The 27,946-nt window shown below is 44.2% G+C and overlaps 1 protein-coding gene across 2 annotated transcripts; it reads left to right on the forward strand.

The window, feature by feature from the left end:
- The first annotated feature begins 393 nt into the window (after positions 1–393).
- Positions 394–27,946, forward strand: CCDC51 (coiled-coil domain containing 51). Of its 2 annotated transcripts, none has more exons than XM_083351551.1 (4): positions 394–504; positions 8,571–8,897; positions 10,784–10,948; positions 27,126–27,946. In XM_083351551.1, the coding sequence occupies exons 2-4, from the start codon at positions 8,655–8,657 to the stop codon at positions 27,903–27,905; spliced, it is 1,188 nt and encodes a 395-aa protein (XP_083207677.1). In that variant the 5' UTR covers positions 394–504; positions 8,571–8,654; the 3' UTR covers positions 27,906–27,946. The 2 variants fall into 2 exon arrangements, with proteins under 2 accessions (XP_083207677.1, XP_083207678.1); XM_083351552.1 differs by having other exon boundaries at positions 398–459.

Raw genomic sequence — 27,946 nt, forward strand, 5'->3', positions numbered from 1 at the left:
AAATTATATTTAAAAAATAAAATATACTATAAAAATGATATACAAATATATAAATTACTGTGGACCATCAGACTAGTGGAAATGACCAATTAAGGATAGCTCTTCAGTAGTTTTTTTAAAGCTTTTATGAGAAGCGCCCCCCCGCCCCCGCCCCCCCGATTGAATGAAAGGTTCACCGTAATCTAACGCGGGAGAGTTTTCGTCTCCTCCGTAGATTTACTAAAGTTTTCCTCCGTAGATTTACTAAAGTTAGAATGACACCACCCCACTGTCCTAGAAAACGTCCGTGGCTATTGAAGAGTTTTGCTTTCAGTCCTAAATTATCTGTGTGCGTTTCCCTACGTTCACAGAGAGCCCTGCATTGTTTCCGCCGCCACTTTTGTCCGCTTCCGGCTCGGCGGCATGTGAACTCGAGGAAGGAAGCGTGCAGCGGACTAAGAGGGGGAAACATCGTAGTCAGTGAGCGAATGAATGAATGAAGGGGTTCCTTCGGAGCAGAGAGAAGTAGGTTTCGGGGTTGCTGCGATTCTGGGAAACGTGCACGTGGGAAGGCTTTAGGGAATGGAGGGCAACAAAGCAGCCAAGGGATGGGGGAGATGGAAGAAATAAGTTCCTGCATTAGTGCAGCTCTAATTTTGGAGATCCAGTGGATCAGCCAAGGAGGCTTAATTCCCCTGAAATTGCCATTTTGATTTCCACTTCCCTTAAAGGGTGCGTGTGCAGGAATCTATATGTTCGTTTGCAAGTTTCCCAAGTGCCACCCGAACAAAAATTATTAAAAAGCAGGAAGCGGTTACAACACTAAAATTGTATTGTAGAATTCAAACATCAGATTCTTTTCCAGAATAGTTGAAACAACAGTGACAGTGATTAAAAACAAAAGGTGGTAAATTAGAAGTTATATTTAAAAACCAACAGGATTATCTGCGAAACACGTCTGAAGATGTTCTTAATAGGAGTATGAAAGGATTTTCATACGGAGATTAACAGAGTTTTCCTCAATGCCTGTGTGGTAGGCAACCTTGGCTCTTTTATGACTCGTAGACTTCAACTCCCAGAATTCCTGAGCCAGCATGTCTGGCTCAGGAATTCTGGGAGTTGAAATCCACGAGTCATAAAAGAGCCAAGGTTGCCTACCCCTGCAGTGTTTCTCAACCTTGGCTACTTGAAAATGTGTGGACTTGCAACTCCCCGAATTCCCAAGCCAGCCAGAGAATTCTGGGAGTTGAAGTCCACACATCTTCAAGTTGCTAAGGTTGAGAAACATTGTGGTCTATAGTGCTTTGGAAAATGTTGAATTGCAAAAGGGAACATATCTGTTGGCTCTCCGGGCAGGGATGAGTGAGAATTTTAACAGTATGGTGCTGATTTTGGGAAAGATGGACTGCAACCAGGATTTTGAAGGTTGTCCAGAAACAAGAAGAAATCATAGGAGTTTGTTTTTTTTTTGCACTAAAAATTATTTTACAACTCAGTCAACAATTTTGTTGCCATACTTTTGGACTCAGGGAAGTTCCTAAATTCCTACATCTAGTGATTCTCAATTATAGAATCTGAGCTCTTTGGCCTGGGGACACCATAACTGGTATCCTGAGATTAGCTTGAGGAAATTGCTTTATGCCATAGCTGTGACTTGTACATTTAAATAAAATAAAGCTATAAGACAGGGGTCTTCAAATTTGGCCCTTTTATGACTTGTGGACTTCAACTCCCAGAATTCCTCAGCCAGTCTGGGAGTTGAAGTCCACAAGTCATAAAAGGGCCAAGTTTGAAGATCCCTGCTATAAGAGATAGCAGTGTTTCTAAGGTGTAAATCTGGGCATTAGAATGAAAGAGTTGATATGCGTCTTAAAATCTGGGGACTGTGAGAAATAGGTCATATTCTGTGGGTGGCTGCCTTATGGGTAGCTCATTGCTCATATAAAGCATTTTTGGTAGTATTCATTACAGCATATTCATTTTACTTGCTGTCATTTCCTTTCTGATGAACAATATAGCAAGGTTGGCATAAAACACCAGTTTCATTTATATGTATTTGATCATACATTTTAAAGCACTATTTTCCAAGCTTGCAACTTTAACATATGTAGACTTCACGTACATTCATGTTGGATACATATGCAGCTTACAGTGCTATTTCTACATTATGTTTCTGCCTCCTATCATGTAGCCACCCATCTCATAGAACTAGACTCTGGATTGCATGCAATATAACTACATCATAAAAACTAACAATTAGGAAGAGCTCCAATCAGAATGACGAGTAGCAGACTAGCTGAGAAAGTTATTATTATAGGCAATATAGCCATCTCAGTGGTGGGATTCAGCCGGTTTGCACCAGTTCGGCAGAACCGGTAGCTAATTTTTTTTGTTGCCCAGGCCTAGAATGGATTTCTGGAAGCAGGATCCACACAGAAAACCGGTTGTTCACCTATTTGAATCCCACCACTGAGCCATGTCACTAATTCACCTCTTCTTTGGGAAGCCTGATGTCACTACCATGTTTTAAGGGACTTCTGGAAAGATGTCAGAGACGGGGCCAGTCTCACCTTATGGGGAAATAATGTTCTACAGGGCAAGAACCACAAGACCAAAGGCCCATTTCCTGTGTCTTGCCAGATATAACTGCTTGATGAACTGGACCCACAGGCTACACCTTCTGTCAGCCTCAGTGGTGGAATCTGGCACTGAGTTGAGGGAAGAAGGGAAACACCTAATTAGCTTTGAGTCACTGAAGGGAGATTCTTCCTAAAACTTCACAGTGTTTATATATGTAGTTATGCAGTGCATGCTTTAGTCTGGTGAGATTCCTGTCTGTAAGTGAGCAGAAATAAATATACTACTGAGATCAGCTCTTCCTCTCGTTTTTGGTTCTTTGTGCCTGACACAGGCAGATGTAATTAGCTCTAGGTAGATAAAAGTAGGTCAGTCAGAAGGTCGGCAGTTTGGCGGGTTGAATCCCGAGTGCCGCGTAGCAGAGTGAGCGCCTGTTACTCGTCCCAGCTTCTGCCAACCTAGCAGTTCGAAAGCACGTAAAAATGCAAGTAGAAAAATAGGGACCACTACGGTGGGAAGATAACAGCGTTCAGTGCGCCTTTGGTGTCATGCCAGCCACATGACCACGGAGACGTCCTTGGACAAGCGCTGGCTCTTCAGCTTTGAAATGGAGATGAGCACCGGCCCCTAGAGTCGGAAACGACTAGCACGCATGTGCGGGGGAACCTTTACCTTTACCTTTACTTTAGATAAAAGTAAAGGAGTCTCTGTGGATTTTTCTCTGCTAGTTGTAGCTGACTGTAGGGGTGGTGCTCATCTCCGTTTCAATGCCATTGAGCCTGTGCTGTCTGAAGTTCTTTCCTTGGTCATGTGGCCAGCATAATGTCATGGAGTGCTGTTACCTTCCCACCAAAGGGGTACCTATTTATCTACTCGCAGTTGCATGCTTTTGAACTGCTAGGTTGGCAGGAGCTGGGACGACAATGAGAGCTCATCCCATCACGTGGTCCTTGGGTCTTGAACTTGGGCCGTCAGTTTTTCAGAGTCTTAATCACTGGGCCATTGGCACTGCCTCGGGTGGAGGCAGACCCTCAAATAACCTGGTCCCATGTCATATTATGTAGGGCTCTAAAGGTCCAAAGCAGCACCTTGAATTGGTCCCAGAAGCAAAGTGGCAACCAATGCAGCTTGCAGAGCAGAGGTGTAAAGTGTGCCACTCTAGAGACACGTGTAACTGCTCAAGCTACCGTACTTTGTATCAGGTGAAGCTCTTGAATAGACTTCAAGGGCAGCCCCATGCAGAGTACAATTATATGGTAGTAATCCAATCGTGAGGTCATTTGGGCATGAGTACCTGTGAGCAGGACCGCCTTGTCCAGGAACCTGCATAACTAATGCACAACGTGAAGCTGTGCAGAGAAGTATTTTTTTTTAAAAGCTACTGTGGGTAAGAAAATGTGTTTATCTCTTTGTCTCAGCTTATATGAGCTAAAGTAGAACAGTTTGTGTTTTGATAAGTACATCACAAGATGGTAGACAGACCTGGATGATCAGCGTTGATGACTTTAACTGCAAAAGTCTGGAGTAATTTTTACGACTGATTTTCTGTATACATCCATACCTAATATCTGTAACTTCTTTAGGGACAGGTTTCAGGATAACAACATTATACAAGGTACAGAAAAGGGATATTCATCTATTTCAATATAACTATCACTTCTATGCAAATCTTCCCTCATCCTCTCACTTTATTTTTGTCCCAAATCTTCTCATGATTCTTATTTTAATTTTCAATCATTTTTCTGGAGGCTCCTTGTTTTATCCATTCACTTCCATAGCATTTTAAAAAATGTTTTATCAGAATTGCTCTACATTTTCCCTAGCCTCTTTTATACATCTGTTACTCTCTTTCATTGCTTTGTTTACAAGGTTTTTTCATTATGCACATTACAAAATATATTTCATTTTCATATTTTTTTTCTCTTGCAGTAATCACCCTTCAATGGTGGCTTCATTTAGAGATTAAAAAGCATGAGGAGCAAATAAAGTCTTTAAAAGTCCATAGCAAAATAAAGTAATCTGAAACAATGATTGCTTGCACCATCTGGAATTAGTCAGCAAAGTGGAATGGAACCAGTGGATAATTGTATCCTGCAATCCCTATTTCCCCTCTAGGCAGCTAATCTGAAATCAGTCTCATGGTCAAAAACCACTCAGAGATTTAACTGCTTGCAATATTCTAGTGACCATATTAGAAAGAGTCTTAAATAAAAACTCCAAGAATTGCCTAGCACTGAATCTCTATTAAGCACATGCGCGCGCGCACACACACACACACACACACACACACACACACACACACACACACGGGATCCTTGCTTCAAAATGGAAAATTAGCAACTGGTTCACATTCTTCAAGGTCCAAGACCCATCTTATTTAGAAGTAACTTTATAGCCATCTCCTTCTCCAAACTTTCAGTTTTCCACACTTTTAAAAACTAGGGGTATACTTCAAAAAATGTACATATCAATGTGCACAAGAAGAGAATGTGCGCACAAAAATGCATTGTATAAGTGAGAAGTAAGCCCCCCCAAACCTGAATATTTAAAGATGGACAGTATTTAATGTTTATTTGCTATGTATATATAGGAATGTGGGTCTATACATATGTTGTATATAGTATGTTTAGATGTGTGTCATGTATGTGTTTCACTTTGAGAGCGGGCAACTAAATTTCATTTTTGATGTCTGCCATTGTGCCCACAGTAAAAAAATGACAATAAAGGTTATCTTATCAAGGAAAATACTGGGATGGGTACATATATATAAAGGCCTACATCAGAATTGCTTCCCAAAATATAACTTTTTGCAAGTTTGAGGGGTGTTTTTTTGCTAAATTTGCAAACTATATAAATCTGCAAGGTAAATAGAAACGGAATTTATTTATTGCATGAAAAAAGAGATTCTGAACACAGCTTATATGGAACTGTCTATAGATCAACCAATTAGCCCTCTATTGGATACCTTTTAAATTAAGAAAACGAAGGGTTTTCAGTGTTTCTTCCTATTTCTCATCCAGATAAAATATGTACGTGTTGAATTTCAGTTCTTCACCAACAGAGTCACAGAAATATCTGAAAAATATGGCTTGAAGCTTAACACCTCAAAAACCAAGATCATGGTCGTCAGCAAACAGCCCGTTAATTTACCATCAATAAATTTGGAAGGAATACCATTAGAAAAAGTTGGAAGGATCACGGCACCTCGGTTCTAATTTACATGAAAGCTGGGACGTGACCACTGAAGTAAAGACAAGGATAGAGAAAGCTCGAACAGCATTCTTCAAAATGAAAAAGATCTTCTGCAGTCACAACATAAGCCTAAGATTGAAAATCAGGCTTGTCAGATGTTATATTTTTCCTATCCTGCTCTATGGAGTAGAGAGTTGGTCTCTGCCAGAAGGCCACCTGAGGAGACTAGAAGCATTTGAAATGTGGATTTACAGGTGGCTGTTACGTATAAGCTGGGTTGACAAGATCAGAAATGAGGTGATAAGCCGCCTGGGAAAGCCAAGGGAAACAATTAAAAAACGAAAGTTAGAATATTTCGGACATGTGATTCAACACCCAGAAAAATACGGCATACTCCATTTAATCCCTCAGGGAAAGATTGAAGGCAAACAAGGCCCAGACAGAAGAAGAACATCATGGATTCAAAATCTAAAGGACTGGTCTGGACAAAACTCAGCAGCACTTTTTCGTGCAGCTGCTGACAAAAACAGGATCCCCAATATGATCGCCAACATCCGACAACGGATATGGCACAAGAAGGAAGAAGTTGAATTTCTCCACCCAACAGAGGGGGATTGAATATAGGGTAGGAGCTGGAAATGGAAAATATGGAGAATGTGGCATTGTAGTTTTTACTTATCAGGAAAGCTTCCCTCCCCATTTTTTACAGTTTATGTGCCCATGGCTGGAAGTATCCCACCCATCCAAGAGACTTAATAAGGATGGGATTCCATCTTCTCCACATAAATCTTCTACTTCAATACAAATGAATGGTGGAAATTTATTTATTTATTTATTAGCATTTGATCCTGCCTTTATTACTTGATAAGTAAAGTCAAGGTGGCAAACGGACCTCATACGCCTTCCTCCTCCTGTTTTCCCCCACAACAACAACCCTGTGAGGTGGATTGGGCTGAGAGACAGGGACTGGCCCAAAGTCACCCAGCCAGCTGGCTTCATTCATTTCTGTAAAGAAAAAAAAAAGAAATGAAACAAGAACCATCAAGCTAAAAATAAGGAGACATTTCCTTACAGTGAGAACAATTAATGATAGCAGCGTTCCAGTACTTGAGAGGCTGCCGCAAAGAAGAGGGGGTCAAATTATTCTCCAAAGCACCAGAGGGCAGGACAAGAAACAATAGTTGGCAACTGACCAAAGGAGAAGCTTCCTGACAGTGAGGACAATTAACCAGTGGAACAGCTTACCCCCAGAAATCGTGGGTACTCCATCACTGGAGGTTTTTAAGAAGAGGCTGGACAGTCACTTGTCTGAAACGGCCCTATCTAGACCGGGATGCCTTGCGCACAGTCACTCATGCGCTCGTGACCTCTCGTCTAGACTACTGTAATGCTCTCTACATGGGGCTGCCCTTGAGGTCCACCCGGAGACTCCAACTGGTGCAGAATGCAGCCGCGCGAGTTGTCTTGGGAGTTTAATTTAATTTAATTTAATTTAATAATATTTCTATACCGCCCTTCTCCCTGAGGACTCAGGGCGGTTCACAGGGCAAAAGTGAAATACAAAATACAAACATTAAAAAGAAATTAAATGATTGCCCAAGTTAAAACAATTAATATATAATTATAAAACCCCAAGGATAAAATAAGAATGCAAAAAATAAAAAACCCCACCAATCCCCATCAGGCTAGGCCGGCTTGTACAAACAAAAACGTCTTGAGATCGCGACGAATACTCCCGATACTCCCATGTTACACCTTTGCTCCGCGAGCTGCATTGGCTACCGGTTGCTCTCCGGGTGAGGTTCAAGGTGTTAGTTATGACTTACAAAGCCCTTCATGGCATGGGTCCGGATTACCTACGGCAACACCTGCGGCCGGCGTCAACTTCCCTCCGTCCAGTGCACTCCCACAGAGAGGGCCTCCTCAGGGTGCCGCCGATCAAAGAATGCCGATTGGTGGCCCCCAGGGGGAGAGCGTTCTCTGTGGGCGCGCCAGACCTTTGGAACCGCTTGCCGGTCGAGCTCCGGATGGCCCCCGACCCTCGCTCCTTCCGGCACGATCTCAAAACATTTTTTTTCGAACAAGCTGGCCTGGTCTGACGGGATGGGGTTGGGTTTTTAAAACTAGTTTTAACTTTAATATGTATTGATTTTATGGGCATGATGTTTAATGGCTTTTTAATTTTTGTATTCGATTTTTATTGTGTATTGCCCTGTTCACCGCCCTGAGTCCTTCGGGAGAAGGGCGGTATAGAAATCAAATTATTAAATTAAATTATATGTTCTCCTGCTTGAGCAGGGGGCTGGACTAGAAGACCTCCAAGGTCCCTTCCAGCTCTATTCTATTCTATTCTATTCTATTCTATTCTATTCTATTCTATTCTATTCTATTCACCAGTGGAACGGCTTGCCTTCAGAAGTTGTGGGTGCTTCATCATTGGAGGCTTTTAAAAAGAGACTGGATGGCCACTTGTCTAGGATCTCGTGATTGAGCAGGGGTTTGGACTTGAAGACCTCTAAGATCTCTTCCAGCTCTGTTATTCTGTTAATTTGGGTGTAGCAAATGCATTAACGTGTCATGCCATTGTATGGGAGGCTCCAGATGTAGAGATTCATTTGAGTGTGGGGTCCTTGGTGCTCTCTGAGCGGGGTGGTTGCCTCGCAGACATTTCATTACCAAACTAGGGAACATCATCAGTGCTAGATTAATGCGAACACTCAGTTCAGTGCGGGTTGCTTTTTAAAAACCTTTGTGGATTAATTTTTTGTTAATGAGTTTCTGACATGGTACTCTTGTTTTTCTTCAATTCTGTGTCCTTCCAGGTATTTTTTCTCACAATGGTGGCCTTGTGTGCGCAGGTTCAGTAAAGTGCCCAAGTGCTAGTTCACTTGTCAGAGCATCACAAAATGCAACGTCCCCGTTCGTTATCTTTCATGAGGATGTACTGCTCTCCAGCCTCCAAAAAGTCTGAAGCAGCCAACGCAATGGAAACAGCTAAAGTTTTTCTTTGTCGCCTCTCTGGAGCTGGAAAAGATTTGGGTAGACACTCCATTCAGCGAATCTCTGCAACCACACAAAGCTGGTGGGAGAAATACGAGGAATTGGTTGGCATTAATGAAGTCAGAGAAGCCCAGGGGAAAGTGACAGAGGTAATGGAGGGATAACTGGTCAATTTGGGCATCATGTCTTTGTCTTTGGCGGGAATGCCTGCTTACAGGTAGCCCTTGACTTACAACCACAACTGAGCCCAAAATTTCTGTTGTTAAGCGAGGCGGATAAGTGAGTTTTGCCCCACTTTACAACCTTTTTGCCACAGTGGTTAAGTGAATCACTGCTGCTGCTATATGATTTTATGCGATCGTTAAGTGAACCAAACTATCCCCCCTTGACTTGGCTTGTTGAAAGCCAGCTGAGATGATCACATGACCCTGGGACAGTGCAATTGTCGTATACACAGTTGTCAGGTGCCTGAATTTTGACCATGTGGATGTAAGTATGAAATCTGGTCATAAGTCACTGTTTTTCAGTGCCATTGTAACTTCTAACAGTCACTAAACCAGGGGTAGGCAACCTTGGCTCTTTTATGACTCATGGACTTCAACTCCCAGAATTCCTGAGTCAGCATAGCTGGCTCAGGAATTCTGGGAGTTGAAGCCCATGAGTCATAAAAAAAGCCAAGGTTGCCTACCCCTGCACTAAAGGAATGGTTGTGAGTTGCAGTTGATAAGTGTCCGATAAACACTTGACCGAAAGTCTTCCCAAAAGGAACAGCCTTCACAGTATAATGAAAGGAGGTTAAAATGGTAACAACCAAGCCTTCTCCTTGACTTTGGCATGCATAATGGATGACACAATGAAATGACTGAGCCCAAAATTTCTGTTGTCAAGCAAGGTTGGTTGGTTAAGTGAGTTCTGCCCATTTTAAGACTTTGCTTGTCACAGTTGTTAAGTGAATCACTGCAATTGTTCAATTAGTGACACTGGTTATTAAGTGAACCTGACATCCCCATTGACTTTGCTTGCTCAAAGGTTGCACGAGGTGATCACATGACTCTGGGACTCTGCAACCATCATATACCATACATGCCACTTGCCAAACGTCCAAATTTCGATCACTTGAGCAATTGTGACCACTTTTTTCGGTGCCGTTGTAACTTCAAACGGTCACTAAATGAAAGGTTGTAGGTCGGGGACTATCTGTATTAGAAATACAGTATTTCTCTGATCATTTGTGACCCTTCTTTTATGCAGCATCTCTGCTATTATCTGGTGCTTTGCAGTTGCAAGAATTGGCATTGTCGTTGCCAGAATTCACATGAGCATGGCCAAAATATGTTAGTTGAAGTAAGCTAGAATCCATCACATTCTGATGGATATTAGGGCCAGGGTTGTGGATCTGGGCTGCAAACATCCACACAACCACTAGGCATGTCAAACTCGTGACGTCACTCGTCATATTGGGACTTTTCCCCCATTGCTGGCAATGGGGTGGGTGTGGTTTCAGTGCGATGCATCAGGCCCGTGGGCCAGCAGTTTGACATGCCTGCACTAGGTGGACCAAAAGATTCAAAACACTGTTACTCTTTGTTGCCATCTAGTGGTAATCTGAAGGGACGTGGTGGCTCAGTGGGTTAGGACGCTAAGCTTGTCGATCTGAAGGTTGGCAGTTTGGCAGGTCGAATCTCGAGTGCCGCATAACAGAGTGAGCGCCTGTTACTTGTCCCAGCTTCTGCCAACCTAGCAGTTTGAAAGCACATAAAAATGCAAGTAGAAAAATAGGGACCACTCCGGTGGGGAGGTAACAGTGTTCCGTGCGCCTTTGGCGTCTAGTCGTGCTGGCCACATGACTACGGAGATGTCCTCGGACAAGCGCTGGCTCTTCGGCTTTGAAACAGAGATGAGCACCGGCCCCTAGAGTCGGAAACGACTAGCACGTATGTGCGGGGGAACCTTTACCTTTATTGTGGTAATCTGACCCTGTTTAAGCTGTCAGATAAAATATACAATCAACTTTCCCTTTTCTAATGTCTTCCAGGCTGAAAAACAGTTTATGTTTGCTCGAGGAATTGTACGAGAAACCCGTGACACATGGGAGACTCAGCAGCTGAAATTGAAAGAAATTCGGGATCGTTTAGACAGAGTATCACGTGAGGACGTTCAGTATCTGGAACTGGCAACTTTGGAGCACAAATTATTGCAGGTAAGAATACCCCTAGATGTTGGAGGCACACGAATCAGGCTGATTTCCGTTTTTTTGAATTTTATTTATTTTTGGAGTTTTATTCCCTCTCCTTTTGGAGCTGCTTCAAGTTGACTTATGTTAAAACCGGGGTGGGCAACTACTATGCAACTTTACAATTCGTGGACTTCAACTCCCAAAATTCGTGAACATACCATGCTGGCTCAAGAATTCTGGGAGTTGGAAGTCCACAGGTCATAAAATTGCCGTGGTTGCCCACCCGTGTTACAACGTGAAAATAGAATTTCCAATTAAAAAGCTATCATATTTTCATTGACTAGTTTTAGAATTGTTTCTTTTAGTTAGGAGGGAGCTTAGCCGAATCCTATAGCACTGGAAGTTTTGTTGAAAGAAATGAAGCATTTGATTGATCAGGGAAATGCTAACAATGGGCTGACCTTTTATACACACAGAGCATTTTCAACTAGCTACCAATCCCATTTGGATAATTGGATTTGCTAACTTTATTCTCGGGAGAGAGATTTTTCTTTCTTGATTGTTTTGAATAATTGCACTTTCCTTTCGATTTGGTATTTCTTAAAGCAGCTTAGGAAAGGTTAGGCTTGTTGAGGTATGTGAGCTGGGGCACATGCTACATAGCTTTCCTGGTTTCTTTTCCAAAATACAAGTATAGTCTACAAGGTACTGGACAGAGAACGTGCAATCCTGAAACTTAATTTATAAAGGCTCTTAGTTTAATTAATTAGAATTCTTTATTGGCCAAGTGTGATTGGACCCACAAGGAATTTGTCTCTGCTACATAAGCTCTCAGTGTACATACAAGCGACAAAGTGATAAATCATGTTTACAAGTTGTTCTTGGCATATGATTGGTCACTTAGTGTTGGGAATAGTTATAACCCAAATTTAAAGTTACACTGTTTGTCTCCCCCCCCCCCATGGTAGTGTGACCAAACTGGGTGCTCAGGATTTTGGCTAAACCATATCCATGGCAAATCATTGGTTTACTTAACGACCGTGGCGTTTACTTAACAACGGCGGTGGCCGTTTTACAACTGCCGCATTTGCTTAATGACCCCTGCAAAATAGTTTATAAAATTGGGTGAGGAGGAGTCAGTCACCTAACCAATCTGTTTTACGACCATCATGACTGACAACTGTTTAAGTACAGGCTCTGTTACGGTTGTAATTCGAGGACTCCCTGTAGAAAGATCCTTTGATCCTGGTTGAAAGATGTAAGTGGGGTCAGACCCAGTATTGTTGCCAAGAAAAAATCCATGGATGGATCCATGAAGTATAACAAAATAACAGAGTTGGAAGAGACTTTGGAGGTCTTCTAGTCTAGTCCAACCCCTGCTCAGGCAGGAAACCCTATACCATTTCAGACAAATGATTATCCAGTCTCTTCAAGACCTCCAGTGATGGAGCATCCACAACTTCTGGAGGCAGGTCCTAACTGTCAGGAAGTTTCTCCTTAGTTCTAGGTTGCTTCTCTCCTTGATGAGTTGCCATCCGTTGCTTCTTGTCCTGCCTTCAGGTGCTTTGGAGAATAGGTTGACCCCCTCTTCTTTGTGGCAGCCCCTGAGATATTGGAAGACTGCTATCATGTCACTCCTTGTCCTTCTTTTCATTAGACTAGCCATACCCAATTCCTGCAACTAGTCATTAAAAAGGAGACTTCTGCAGGTAGGTGGCAGCATTTAATTTTGGTTGATCTTGGAAAGCAATGCAGGATTGAACCTCATTTTCTACTTCTTGCCTTCCTTAAAATATGAAGTAGTGCAATAGTAGTGCATGTTTGCGTGACTTGCTTAGAGGAGCTGGGAGGCTGTTTTCCTCTACTCTCACAAGTGGTTTCCAAAATATAGGTGAAATGTAAGCTCCAGAAAGCTTCCTACTGCTTGTAGGTGCAAGCACAGCTTTTGCTTATCTAAGGCAGTGTTTCCCAACCTTGGCAAGTTTAAGATACCTGGACTTCAACTCCCAGAATTCCTCAGCCACATGGCTGGCTGGGAAATTCTGGGAGTTGAAGTCCACAAGTCTTAAAGTGGCCAAGTTTGGAGAACCCTGCTTTAGATCCTGCAGACTAAATGAGAGATCGTCAATTCATGTAATACGCAATAGCATTGTGCAAAACGCTTGTCACTGTTCTTAAAGGAAAGAACATACTCAGCCTTCCCTAGATTCTAGAGCAGGATTTAAAATACTGTCACATGCAGTCCACTAACACCTCTTTTTGTCCGAGTAGTTTTTTTTAAAAAAATTGTTTTAATTGAGAATTAGGACTGAGAAATTTTAAGAGACATATTAAGCCTTACAGAGGCTTAAGACCAGGGGTCTTCAAACTTGGCCCTTTTATGACTTGTGGACTTCAATTCCCAGAATTCCTCAGCCAGAGTGCCTGGCTGAGGAATTCTAGGAGTTGAAGTCCACAAGTTATAAAAGGGCCACGTTTGAAGACCCCTGCTTAAGACTCTCATGTGACCCCTTAAAGACCTGGCCCATTCTCCTGAACACACACACACACAGTGACATAATTGCATTTCAGATGCTTGGCTACTGGCTCACATTTAAGACTGGTTGTAAGGTTTGTGTGGTCATGTTACTGTGATTTGCAAAAAAAAATGCTGGTTTCCAGCAAAATGCACCCATGTGGGAGAATGGATTCCCTTAATGATCACCTAGTTTCCATAATGACAACAGTGACTTGCTTTATTACTGTTGTAAAAATATTTGTAAAATTGAGTCCAGTCACCTCTCAGATGTTGGAATAATGAGCCAACAGTGATCTGGCTGTCTTCTTAAAACTGAGGATTATGTCCAGAACCTTTCAATGCATTCAGGGAAAGCTAATTTTAATTAGAATTGCCTATTTCTAGAGCCCTGGTGGCACAGTGGTTAGAATGCAGTATTCCAGGCTAATTCTGCTCACTGCCAGGAGTTTGATTCATTCGATCCTGACCAGCTCAAGGTTGACTAAGTCTTCTATCCTTCTGAGATTGGTAAAATGAGGACCCAGATAGTTGGGGGCAATATGCTGACTCTGTAAACCAGACATGTCCAACACAAGGCCCGGGGGCCGGATCCGGCCCGCGAAGTGGTTTCATGTGGCCCACGAAGCCACCCTGGAAACAGTGAGGGAACAGCCCCCGCTGCCTTGGCCCTGGCCCAGAGACCCTCCTTCTGCCAGAGACCCTCAGATCTGTCCCACTCCTGCCCAGGCCCCCATAGGCACCCTTGATGCCAATGATGTAGAGCTGGCCATGCTCACCCAGTAGGCCGTATGCACTCTAGCCACGCCCACCCAGTAGGCCACGCCCACGCTGGCCACACCCACCCGCCCCCCTGAGGGCAACCGCAATGCTGATGTAGCCCTCAATGAAATTGAGTTTGACACCCCTGCTGTAAACCATTTAGAGAGGGCTGTAAAGCACTGTGAAGCGGTATATAAGTCCACGTGCTTTTGCTATTGCTATTTTTTCTTGATGGAGTATTTTAAAACACTCCCAAGAATTCTTTAATGGGTTCTATCAAAGATCTGATAGACAGAGTGCCTGAAGATCTATGGGCAGAGGTTCGCAACACTGTACAACAGGTAGCAACCAAAACCATCCCAAAGAAAAAGAAATGCAAGAAAGCAAAATGGGTGTCTGAGGAAGCTTTGCAAATAGCTGAGGAAAGGAGGGAAGCGAAAGGCAAGGGAGAAAAAGAAAGATACGCCCAATTGAATGCAGAATTCCAGAGAATAGCTAGAAGAGATAAGAATGCCTTCTTAAATGAACAGTGCAAAGAAATAGAAGAAAACAATATAATAGGGAGGACCAGAGATCTTTTCAAGAAAATTGAAGAGATGAAGGGAACGTTTCATGCAAAAATGGGCATGATAAAGGACCAAAATGGCAGGGATCTAACAGAGGCAGAAGAGATTAAGAAGAGGTGGCAAAATTACACAGAAGAACTATACAAGAATGAGCTTAATGTCCCTGATAATCACAATGAGGTGGTCACTGACCTCGAGCCAGACATCCTAGAATGTGAAGTGAAGTGGGCCTTAGAAAAGCTGAGCAACAACAAAGCTAGTGGAGGTGACAGTATTCCAGCTGAGCTATTCAAAATCTTAAAAGATGATGTAGTAAAAGTGCTACACTCAATTTGCCAGCAAATTTGGAAAACTCAACAGTGGCCACAGGATTGGAAAAGATCAGTTTACATTCCAATTCCAAAGAAAGGCAGTGCCAAAGAATGTTCAAACTATCTTACCATTGCACTCATTTCTCATCCTAGTAAAGTTATGCTTAAAATCCTACAAGCTAGACTCCAGCAGTATGTGGATCGAGAACTACCAGAAGTACAGGCAGGATTTCGAAGAGGCAGAGGAACTAGAGATCAAATTGCCAACATACGCTGGATCATGGAGAAAGCTAGAGAGTTCCAGAAAAACATCTACTTCTGCTTCATTGACTATGCTAAAGCCTTTGATTGTGTGGATCATAACAAACTGTGGCAAGTTCTTAAAGAGATGGGTGTACCAGACCATCTTATTTGTCTCTTGAGAAACCTATATGTGGGCCAAGAAGCAACAGTGAGAACTGGACACGGAACCACTGATAGGTTCAAAATTGGGAAAGGAGTTCGGCAAGGCTGTATACTATTTAACTTATATGCAGAGCACATCATGAGAAAGGCAGGGCTAGATGAATCAAAAGTTGGAATTAAGATTGCTGGAAGAAATATCAACAACCTAAGATATGCAGATGATACCACTCTAATGGCAGAAAGTGAAGAAGAACTAAAGAGCCTCTTGTTGCGGGTAAAGAAGGAGAGTGCAAAAGTTGGGTTGAAACTTAACATTAAGAAAACCAAGATCATGGCATCCAGCCCTCTCAATTCCTGGCAAATAGATGGGGAAGAAATGGAGGTAGTGACAGATTTTATTTTCCTGGGCTCCAAGATCACTGCAGATGGGGACTGTAGTCAAGAAATTAAAAGACGCTTGCTCCTCGGGAGGAAAGCCATGGCAAATCTAGACAGCACACTAAAAAGCAGAGACATCACCCTGTCAACAAAAGTGCGTATAGTCAAGGCTATGGTCTTCCCAGTTGCAATGTATGGCAGTGAAAGCTGGACCATAAAAAAGGCTGAGCGCCAAAGAATTGAGGCCTTTGAACTCTGGTGCTGGAGAAGACTCCTGCAAGTCCCTTGGACTGCAAGGCGATCAAACCGGTCAGTCCTAGAGGAGATCAACCCTGACTGCTCTTTAGAAGGCCAGATCCTGAAGTTGAAACTCAAATACTTTGGCCACCTAATGAGAAGGAAGGACTCACTGGAGAAGAACCTAATGCTGGGAAAGGTTGAGGGCAAGAGAAGAAGGGGACGACAGAGAATGAGGTGGCTGGATGGAGTCACTGAAGCAGTAGGCGTGAGCTTAAATGGGCTCCAGAAGATGGTAGAGGACAGGAAGGCCTGGAGGAACGTTGTCCATAGGGTCGCGATGGGTCGGACACGACTTCACAGCTAACAACAACATCAAAGTCCACTTTGTCAATCTGCTCTTGCATTCCATCACTTGCCACTTCTGCTTCACTTAGTCCTTCAGATTCTTTCCCCAAGAAAACCATCCCAGGCCCAGGATAGCTTTCCAAAACAATAATTCCATAAAACTTCCCTGCAGTCCTTCTTTTTTTTTTTTTTAGCAAACCTTTTGTCAACTAGCAATCTAGCTGTTTTCCTGGCTGCTCTCCTCCTCCTAATTATTTGTAATATTTTTAGCAGTAAGTTGTTTTTCTTTTTGCCATGGTTCCTATGCCTTGCTGTTTGCCAACCTGCCAGCCATCTTTAAAAAAGTACTTCCTTTTGGAAGTACTTTTAAGAAGGTCTGACATTCCTTCAATTCCCAAAAATATGCACGTTTAATTTTGTGGATACAGAAATGGTTGGGTGGGAGGCAAAAGAGTTGAAAACAAAATAATAGTAGTTTTGCCAGTTCAACAGGGTAAAAGAATGCAACTCTCTTAGCTTCTTTTCCTACTATTATGTACACAGAATTTCAGGGTTACATTCTTTTACATCATCCTTGATGGATGGCTAGGACTTGCTATTCAGGTCAGGTTACACAACAGGTTTCAGTATACAAACACTATATTGATGGTCAAGAAAATCATTCATTCATTCGTTCGTTCGTTCGTTCGTTCATTCATTCATTCATTCATTCACAGAAAGCAGCTCTGGGTTGTGCTTTTTGATACATCTCAGGAAGAATATTGACTAATTTCACAGGCTGGAATTCAGGTAGTCTTTGACTTACGACCACTATTGAACCCAAAATTTCTGTTGCTAAGTCTGACAGTTGTTAAGTGAATTTTGGCCCATTTATTACTTTCCTTGCCACAGTTGTTAAGTGAATCACTGCAGTTGTTAAGTTAGTAACCTGGGTGTTAAGTGAACTAGACTTCCCCATTGACTTTGCTTGTCAGAAGGTTGCAAAAGGTGATCAGCCTGACCCTGGGACACTGCAACCGTCATAAATATGAGCCAGTTTGATCATGTGACCACGGGGATGCTGCAGTGGTCATAATTGAAAAATGGTCGTGTCACTTTTTTCAGCCCTGTTGTAATTTTGAAAGGTCACTAAAGAAATCGTTGTAAGTCGAGGACTACCTTTAATATTATTTCTTGGAACTCCATTCAGTTAAGCAGGATTCCTATTTAGTCTGGGATCCTCTTCCATGTAACCGTTGGCCAGATGTTCCAAGGAAGCCCAGGATCAAACCATCACGGCTCCTCTGTTTCTCCAGCTGTATTGCTAAGTTCATTCACTTCTCCAGCTGCAGTGCTAAGCATGCTTGCTGGGAGTAAATGAGTGTTGTGAGACACAGTAAGATTTAAGTTCTACTTAAACATAAAGGTAAAGGTTCCCCCGCACATGCGTGCTAGTCGTTTTCGACTCTAGGGACCGGTGCTCATCTCCGTTTCAAAGCCGAAGAGCCAGCGCTTGTCCGAGGACGTCTCCGTGGTCATGTGGCCGGCATGACTAGACGCCAAAGGTGCACGGAACGCTGTTACCTTCCCACCGTAGTGGTCCCTATTTTTCTACTTGCGTTTTTACATGCTTTCGAACTGCTAGGTTGGCAGAAGCTGGGATGAGTAACAGGCGCTCACTCTGCTACGCAGCACTCGGGATTCGACCCGCCAAACTGCCGACCTTCTGATCGACAAGCTCAGCGTCCTAGCTCTCCATTTGGATCCATGTTCCAAAAGTTGAAAAGCACAAAGATACAAACTTAATTTGACTTAATAACTGAAAATGTGTTATAGGTGTTATATGCAGTTTGCATGATTATTTCCCATAAATGTAAGATTCTTTTATCACCTTGCAAAATTACAGTCTGGCAATGAACTGACGAGCTTGGAAGAGCTGGATCTAAGGCTCGGAGGGAAAAGATGGTTTCCTAAATGAATCTGCTCATTCATTCTGGATACAATCCCTCACACCTTCCAGTATCAGACCCAGTTTCTTGTCTTCAGCTGCTTTTTCCCCATGGACTTCCTTGAATGGAGCTCCAGTATTGGGTACCCCCATGGCTGAGGTGGCACTACGCATCATGAACGTGGCTTAGCTATTGCACTGGTCAGACCCTTTGATCTGCCCCACTGCCCGTTTGACGACAGGATTCAGTCGTGCGACTTCAACAAACAGTCTGGGAAAGTTGGGTCCCGACAATCCCATTGTAAACTGGAGCCTTTGCACTCACTGAATTTCAGCCTGGTTTTTTTTCCCCCCTGCTCTTTGCATTCATTGCTGAAGCTGTTTCCATCTTCCCTTTGCTTCCCTCCAAAATGTGCTTCGTGAGGCATTAAAAAAAAAAAAAGCACAGGGCTCTCCTCTGCTCCCGTGGGAGAGACTGGTCATGAGAAAGGAGGACGGGGGCTTTGCTCCTATCGTCTGGCTGACACGGCTCTCTAGCCAAGCAGAGGGAGGCGTTTGCACAAGCGTTCTCTTCCAAAGGGAAAACGCATCTCATAAAGCCGAAGAATCACTGCTCTTTCCCAAAGCAAACACTACCATCATGGATTATTTGTTGTTGTTGTTAGCTGCGAAGTCGTGTCCGACCCATCGCGACCCTATGGACAACGTTCCTCCAGGCCTTTCCTGTCCTCTACCATCTTCTGGAGTCCATTTAAGCTCACGCCTACTGCTTCAGTGACTCATCATGGATTATACACAAGATTAAAACACACACACAAAACTGTGGAATCTAAAACCTAGTTTATATATTATAATTTTTTGTTACACACTTCTGTGACCAAGAAAGGAAATTTAGCGTAGAACGATGCATTTAAGGGTCTGTTTTTAGTGGCAACTATAGAAATTTGTAAGATGAGAGAAATTTAGTCATCACACGAGGCCAAGCACCACCTTATTCCTGACCTCAGTCCTCTGCTCTTGTGCTTCTTTTACATAGCAGATTTAATTGGAGAGCTTTATGGACTTCCAGGTTTCCTGTTATGTTGTAATTTTTTAAAATAAATGACGTCCTTTAACGACTGTAAGCAAAAGCTGATTAATCCGTGCCCTTAAGACTGCCTTCAGAATTCACTGCTGGAATCGGACTTCGTTGGTACTTCAATGAGGCATTTGCATGCTGGCTGGGGAATTCTGGGAACTGAAGTCCACAAGACGTAAAGTTGCCAAAGTTGGACACCCCTGCTTGAGAGCATGAAAACTGCATTAAGTTCAGGAGGCATATGCTTATTCAGGAGAACTTAAAATATTGGAGGCTGAAAGGAAATGTGATTTCATCTTGTTTCAGGGGCAGGAATGAGGTGGAGGTTATTTGTAATAAAAGCTTTATGTAAAATAAGCTGATGGTAATTATCATACAGTGGAATCAATTTTCCTTCAGAGTGATATCTGGAATGTGTCTAGCTGGTCATCCTGTCTGAATAAGGCTGCAGCAGTGAGCTTAATCAGAGTGTAAGAAAACCCAACTAGATCCAAGCAAAGTGCTTTTTGTTCAGTGTTTCCTTCCCATAAGGACCAATCATGTGTCCTGGGAAGCCCACAAATACGTATTGAGGACATAGTCTTCACCCTCTCATCTTCAAAGCAAGTAGAATGAAGAGCATTCCCACCAGTAGTCCACTTGGCTGTTACGACTAGGAGCGTTTGCTAGCCTGATCTTCTGTTAATTGAATGATTGTTTATGTGCCGTGGAGTCAGTGTTGACCCTTCATGGCCACGTAGGTAGACTTTCTGCAGGACAGGTTGATCTGTCCTCAATCAGGTTCTTGAGGCCTTCCAATGGTGTACCCATCACATCTATAACAGAGTCCATTTGTTTGCTCATAGTCATCCCCTTCTTTTTCCTTCCATCTTTCCTAGCATGGTAGACTCCTCCAGAGGGTGAGGTCTTTGCCTAATGTGCAGCAAGTATGATAATTTGAACCTGGTTATTTGTACCTTGAGAGACACTCTGGCTTCATTTGTTCAATGGTCCATTTGTGTATTTTCTTAATTGTACATGAGATTCTGGAGAATCTTCTCCAATACCAAAGTTCAAAAACATTGCTGTTCTTTCTCTCTAACTTCCAACTTTCACTTCTAAGACTTTCAGAGGAAAGCCACTCTCTGCACCATTCCAACCGTAGGTATAGACCAGGGGTAGGCAACCTCGGCTCTTTTATGACTCGTGGACTTCAACTTCCACAATTCCTGAGTCAGCTGGCTCAGGAATTCTGGGAGTTGAAGTCCACGAGTCATAAAAGAGCCAAGGTTGCCTACCCCTGGTATAGACACATCCCAGGATTTTTAATATCTTTTGCAAGATCTTCACGGCTACTCTACCAAGCACTAGTCTGTGGCATATTTTTGACTGTTGGTTCTTTTACCGCTGATAGTTAATCCAGAGCCTTCCCACACTTCAGTATCGTAACTGTCAGTTCAAAGGCTGGTTGCTACACCGACTGTCATTAATTTGGTCTTTACATTTGATTTCATTCATTTTTTTTCACCATGCTCCTTGTTTATTACTACTAGAGCTTGTGGATCATTTGCATTTTCAACTATCAGGTTAGAATTATCAGTGTTGTCCAGGTTATTTATGTGTTACCTTCAGTTTTGAAACTGTGACTGTAAGGTATTGCCTCTGTATGTGTTATGCACTTGCTTTATGTTAACTGTTTGTTTAATGGCTGATCTACTTTGTGCGTTTGGTAACGGTTGCTGGGCTGAGCTAGACTTGCTGTATCCCGGCAGTTAGAAGGTTTGGGGCGGGGAACTGCTCCTTCAAATCTATTGGTTGCCGCCAAGAGGCCAACCGTATAAATAGCTACGCGGCAGTTATTAGCTTGCTTCTGTTCCTGTTCCAAGTTAAATAAACTTGTTGAACCCTTAGTCTCGCTTAATGCCTGCAAGAACCTAATATTTAACACTGACCATCTTCAATTCAACTTTTCTTAATATATATTTTCCATATAGGTCAGACATGTCAAACTCGCGATGTCACGTGACGTCGCGAGACGTATTGGGACTGTTTTATTTTATTTATTTTAATTCCATTTATATCCCGCCCTTCTCCGAAGACTCAGGGCGGCTTACAAGCTTAGCAGTAGCCTTCATTCTATGTATATGCCTGCTTATTAGGGCTTTCGCCCCCCTCCCAAGCGGCATTATTACAAAGTCAACTTAATTGCCCCCAACAATCTGGGTCCTCATTTTACCTACCTCGGAAGGATGGAAGGCTGAGTCAACCTTGAGCCTGGTGGGACTCGAACCTGCACTAATTGCAGGCAGCTGGTGTTACTTAAGGAGGCATTAGCCCACTGCTCCACCAAGGCTCTGGTTTTGCCATTGCCGGCAATGGTGTGGGTGTGGCTTCCAGATTACGCATCCGGCCCGTGGGCCGGCAGTTTGATATCCCTGATATAGGTTGAGTAAATAAAAGGAGAGTATGCCGGTAGGTAATCCTTGACTTACAACTATTTAGTGACCATTCAAAGTTACAATGGCACTGAAAAAAGTGACCCATGACTGTTTTTTTTTCCACACTTGCAGCATCAGCATGGTCACATGGACAAAATTAGGATGCTTGGTAACCGCCATGTATTTATGACAGTTGCAGTGTCCCAGGGTCATGTGATCACCTTTTGCGGCCTTCTGACAAGCAAAGTCAATGGGGAAGCCTAATTCACTTAACCATGTTACTGACTTAACAACTGCAGTGATTCACTTAACAACTATGGCAAGAAAACTCATAAAATCAGGCAAATCTCAGTTAACAACTGTCTTGCTTAGCAACAAAAATTTTGGACTCAATTGAGGTCGTAAATTAAGGATTACCTGTATACAACTTTGTTAATTTGAACCTGATCTGTTATGCAAGTTCAGTCTTTACGATGACTTGCTGACCTGTCTATAGGTTTTGCACAAGGTCAGCGAGATGATCTGGGATTCTCATTTTTTTAAAAAAACATATCCCACCGTTTAACATGTTCAACACCATCAAGGGCCTTTCTGTAATCCATGAAGTGTCTTCCTTGGGGTATTCTTTGTCTACCCCAATTATCCAGCATGCCTCAGCAATAATGTCTTGTGTTCCTCAGCCTTTACTAAAGCCAGCTTGAACATCTGGCATCTCCCTTTCCATGTAGGCCTCTAATCTGCATTCTATTAATTACTAGGAGGTAAATCCCATTAGTTTTTTTGAAATTTACTCTTGAACAAATCATGCGGAAGAGCAGATTGTGCTCGTCCATGTTAATTAGACAGGCAACCCTTGGTGAAACTGCAGAGAGCGAGCTTGACTAATGGAATTCTGAGGTTCCAGAGTTGCAGTTGGACCCCCCCCCCAAACTCTTTTATCAATGTTGAGTCTCCTGTAAAGTTCATTGGTGCAGTTGTTAAAAGCTCTGAAATGGGCTTTACCACCCAGTTTAAAAACATCCTTCCGATGTATGCGGCTGTGCCTATTTTAAGAGACAAACTTTATAACACTTGCTTAAGGATCCCAGATCCCAGATTGATTCACTAATCTTAATGCCAGGAGCTGTAGCCAGTCAGTACTGGTGATATAGATAGACCAGTGATACAACACCATGTAATGCAGCGGCCTGCATCATTTTGTGAATGTCTAAATTTGCACATGTATCCATTCCCTCTCTTGCGAGAGCTACATTGGTTGCTGATTGGCTTCCGAGTGCAATTCCAGGTGCTGGTTATTACCTTTAAAGCCCTACATGGTTTGGGACCAGGTTATTTGAAGGGCTGTCTTTTCCCAGTTACAGCTGCCCAAGCCACCAAACCAGGGAGACAGGGAATGTTATGGGTTCCTCCTTTTAAGGGGTCCCCAACTCCTAGGCTGCAGCCCACCATGGGGGTGTGAGCCATTTGGAACCAGGCCGCAGAAGCGTCCCCACTTATGCGAGCAACGGAGCTGTGTGCTCAGGCTTTCTGGCCACTTGTGCGGAACCATCCGCTCCCCCCCACCAAAAGATGGAAAGGTTGGGGAACTCTGATCTAGTGGGCCAAGAAGAAGGCAAGGGCCTTCTTGACGGTGGCTCCCTCCCTGTGGAACACCATCTCCATGGAGATAACATTGGTCCCCACCTAGGTACTCTTTTGAAAGGCCATGGTTTTGCCAGTAGGCCTGGGGACCCCAGGGTGATATGGAGCCCATCAAGTGGTTGGTTTGGGTAGGAATTTATTGGGTTTTGTATTTGGGGCTTTATTTCTGTAAGCTGCCTGGAGTACCGTGAGTGAATTGGGCACCATATAAATTGTCTGTCTGTCTGTCTGTCTGAATGAATGAATGAATGAATGAATCTTTTTCTGTATATTTTGGTGCTTCTGATTCTGAAAAACCAAGTGAATTTGGCAATGTGGTTGGGGAGATTCACGTTTGCTACCTAGACCATATGATGGATGTTTGCTGCTGAAATAATAGATCAGTCTAACTCAGTATTGCTATACCAACTGACGGCATACCGTCAAGGCCAGAAGCTATAAGCATCTCTCCCTGGGTTCCGGCAGAGTTCTTAGAAGTGAGGATGCTAAGGATTCAGTTTAATTCTTTACAGCGTGCACATCAAACAAATGTTTCTTGACGAAGAACATTTGATAAATCCTACAATCCGATATCAGTTTTATGTCTACTTCATGCAATATGATCTGTTCCAGGTTAGGACAGAGCAGTGGTGGCGAACCTTTTAGAGACCAAATGCCCAAACTGCAACCCAAAACCCACTTATTTATCGCCGGGTGCCAGGTGGGACGTGACCCACTGGGTGGGCGTGACTGTGGTGGTCATGGCGGACTGGGTGGGTGTGGCCAAAGTGGGCGTGCTCACCTCGATGTTGCTCGTGGGGAGGGATGCCTGTGGGGGCCAGGCAGGGTTGGGGGAGATCCAGGGGGTCTCTGGCAGGTGGGGTGGTTGGCCAGAGGCTCGTCCTGTGGGGTGAGGCAGGGTGGGTATGCCAATTGCTGCGAGGCAAGGCAAGGTGAGGTAGGGGCCAGGGCAGCTACTGCCTGACAGCCCCCCCACCCCCCCACAGAGGCCAGCAAGCACATGGAGGCCAACGGTGTCTGTCAGCAGCCACAGCCTGCCGGCTCCTCAACCGGCGCACTCTGGACAGCTAGCCGACAGCTGAGGAGGCAGTGCAGTGGGTCATGCCCGGGAAAAGGAGAGCATGCGAGGCCAGGAGGGATGGGACGGGGGGGGGGGAGGGAAACCAGCTGTGCCGGGATGCATCCGGCCACGTGGGACCTCAGGCAGCTGGTTGAAGAGGAACAATTGCCATCTCTGTGACATGACACGCGTGCCCACAAAGAGGGCTCTGAGTGCCACCTCTGGCACGCGTGCCATAGGTTCTCCACCACTGGGATAGAGTTTGAATGTAGCTTCTTGTCATTTATTTAAACAAACTTTAGTTAAGAAAATATGTGAACCTGGTCAGTGTATAGAACATTTCTGGCAGGAGTTCGTGATTTGATTCCTATTGATTTATTGGATTTTGTGTCCTGCCTTTTCTCCCAATCATTTCTGGACATTTTTTTCAAAGCCATAAACATTATTGTCTCTCCAATAGTGACTTCTTTTTCTCCCCACCAAAACCAGAACATTAAACACGTTTTTCAACTGCTCATCTCCCTTACAGAGGGACTCTGCCATTCGTGATTACAACTGGTCCTTGCAGTTGCAGCCTTCCCATCACTTCCATGGTCATGCAATCATGATCTAGGTCTTTGCACTTATGACTGGTTGCAGTGCTCGGCAATCACATTTGCCATCTGCATAGTTCCCTGCTGGCTTCCCCAGAAAGTCTATGGGAAAGCCGGCAGGGAATGTTGCAGATCACTGGAGTCAGTGTCCCCCAACTGCTTAATCACCCGATACCTCTGCTCTTCTGCCACTGTGGTGCATCCCCACGGATCCTCCTTGACCTGTGGTACACCCTCACATGTCCTCCCTTACCCACACCGCATTTCCTATGCATCTACACCCCACCTCCTAAGCCACACTGCATCTCTTTTGCACTTCGTGCACCCCCTCCAACCCTGATTATGTCATTTGCACTCTCTTGTGCCCTCCCTGACCCCTGCCATGTGCCTCTTGTGTACTGTCTTACAATCTCATGCACCTGATCACATTGCAGCTTGCACATCTTCCCCAACCCACTTGCACCCCCCGCAAACAGTACCACGTCTCTCTCGTCTTCTCACCCCCTCTGACTCTCGCCATTTATTTATTTTTATGCATTTATCACATTTTTCAACTGCTCATCTCCCTTACAGAGGAACTCTGCCAATCGTGCACCCCCTTGCCCACCATTTGCTCACCCTCTCCACACCTCTCACACCCTCCCTCACACCCTTACATACCTTCCCCGATTTTTATGCTGCACCATCATCCTACCTGACCCATGCTACGCCTTCCCTAAAACTCCTTGCAACCTTTGCACCATCCCCAACTTGCACCACATCCTCGCACAGCTTCCCTGATTCATTTCACGTCCCTGTTTACCCTCTCAGACCCGCCCTCTTCAACTCCATCACTTAGTGACAGAAATTCCAGACTGAATTGTAATTTGAGGACTATCTGTCAAACCACAGAATGCATTTACTTTAAAGTTTTAAGCCAAGATCACACACTGATGACCCCCGACAGCAAATCTGCAGGCAGACCAGCATGCCTTAGAGGTTGGAAAAAAGTAAAATAAAAAAGCAAATGGTCCCACTTGTGTGTTTCTCAGTACCTTGACCTGCAGAAACCGGCAAGTGAGATATTTCTTTCCTGCTTCCAACTATCAAATAGAGGTAAAGGTAAAGGCTCCCCCGCACATGCGTGCTAGTCATTTCCAACTCTAGGGGCCGGTGCTCATCTCCGTTTCAAAGCCGAAGAGCCAGCGCTTGTCCGAGGACGTCTCTGTGGTCATGTGGCCGGCATGACTAGACGCCAAAGGCGCACGGAACGCTGTTACCTTCCCACCGGAGTGGTCCCTATTTTTCTACTTGCATTTTTACGTGCTTTCGAACTGATAGGTTGGCAGAAGCTGGGACGAGTAACAGGCGCTCACTCTGCTACGCGGCATTCGGATTCGACCCGCCAAACTGCTGATCTTCTGATCAATAAGGGACGCGGTGGCTCAGTGGGTTAAGATGCTGAGCTTGTCGATCAGATGGTCGGCAGTTTGGCAGGTCGAATCCCGAGTGCCGCGTAGCAGAGTGAGCGCCTGTTGCTCGTCCCAGCTTCTGCCAACCTAGCAGTTCGAAAGCACGTAAAAATGCAAGTAGAAAAATAGGGACCACTACGGTGGGAAGGTAACAGCGTTCCGTGCGCCTTTGGCGTCTAGTCATGCCGGCCACATGACCACGGAGACGTCCTCGTACAAGCGCTGGCTCTTCGGCTTTGAAACGGAGATGAGCACTGGCCCCTAGAGTTGGAAACGACTGGCACGCATGTGCGGGGGAACCTTTACCTTTAACTATCAAATACTTGATATTGAATACTTAGCAAATACTTGAAAAAGGCACGTGAGCAGGGAGTGGTAAAACGGGGCCGACTTCATTCCATCTTGTCTGATGCATTGGGTTTCTTTTATTCTGTTTCCTCAGGCTTTTAACATAACTGCTGACTTGTGGTGGGGGCGATGGCTTTTCATAAGAGCTGTTGGCTTTCTTACAGGAAGAGAAAAGGCATCGGATCAACTACCTAACAGCCGAAGAATCTGAGCGGGAAGCCTTCTCTCTCTTCTCTGCTGCTGTGAGGGAAAGTCATGAAAAAGAGAGAACGAGAGCCGAGAAGACAAAGAACTGGTCCATTATTGGCTCAGTGTTGGGGGCCGTGATTGGGGTCTTGGGTTCCACTTACATCAACCGAGTTAGGTTGCAAGAATTAAAAGCCTTAGTTTTTGAAGCCCAGAAGGGCCCGGCAAGCCTTCAGGAAGCCATCCGAGATCAAGCCACTGCCTATCACTCCCAACAACAGGATCTGGGTGACCTCATTGCCAGTCTGAAGAACATCCTGCAACTTGCCGCGGTGACGTCGCAGGAAGGAGAAGGGGTTTCCTTGACTAAAGACAGATTGAGCACCTCACTAAAAATAGACCCTCTTTTGGTTTCTGTGCAGGAGCAGCTGGTCTACTCTAAACAAATCAGCTCATTCCTCGGAAGCTTGCAAGAGCAGCTTAGTAATTTGGAAAAAAACTTAGGGCAGATGGTTCGTGAAGGACAGAACATTAAAGTTATACCTCAGTCTGTACCTGAGGAAAGGGGATTACTTGGCCTTCCCTCAGAAGCGAGGAGCCAGGCTTTAGAGGCGGAAGAGGTGGTTCTTGAATTGTGCAATACCGAGAGGAGGTTGCAAGCCCAAATGAAGAGGCACTCCATCTACAGTACAGCCTTCACCTGTGCCATGCTGGCTGTCACCTTCCCTATGCTCTATATAATGTTGAAGGGAAATTAGCCTAGAGTTTAGCCCTTCTCCTCAAAGTCTTAAAAGAATAA

The sequence above is a fragment of the Vipera ursinii genome (genome assembly GCF_947247035.1).
Source record: "Vipera ursinii genome assembly, chromosome: 2".
Taxonomy (NCBI): Eukaryota; Metazoa; Chordata; class Lepidosauria; order Squamata; family Viperidae; genus Vipera; species Vipera ursinii.

Bases quoted from the DNA above. Each gene is read 5' to 3' on its own strand.
- CCDC51 (XM_083351551.1), top strand. From the start codon at position 8,655: ATGCAACGTCCCCGTTCGTTATCTTTCATGAGGATGTACTGCTCTCCA. The intron at 8,898-10,783 runs GTAATGGAGGGA...AATGTCTTCCAG, and splicing joins CCCAGGGGAAAGTGACAGAG to GCTGAAAAACAGTTTATGTT. The intron at 10,949-27,125 runs GTAAGAATACCC...GCTTTCTTACAG, and splicing joins TGGAGCACAAATTATTGCAG to GAAGAGAAAAGGCATCGGAT.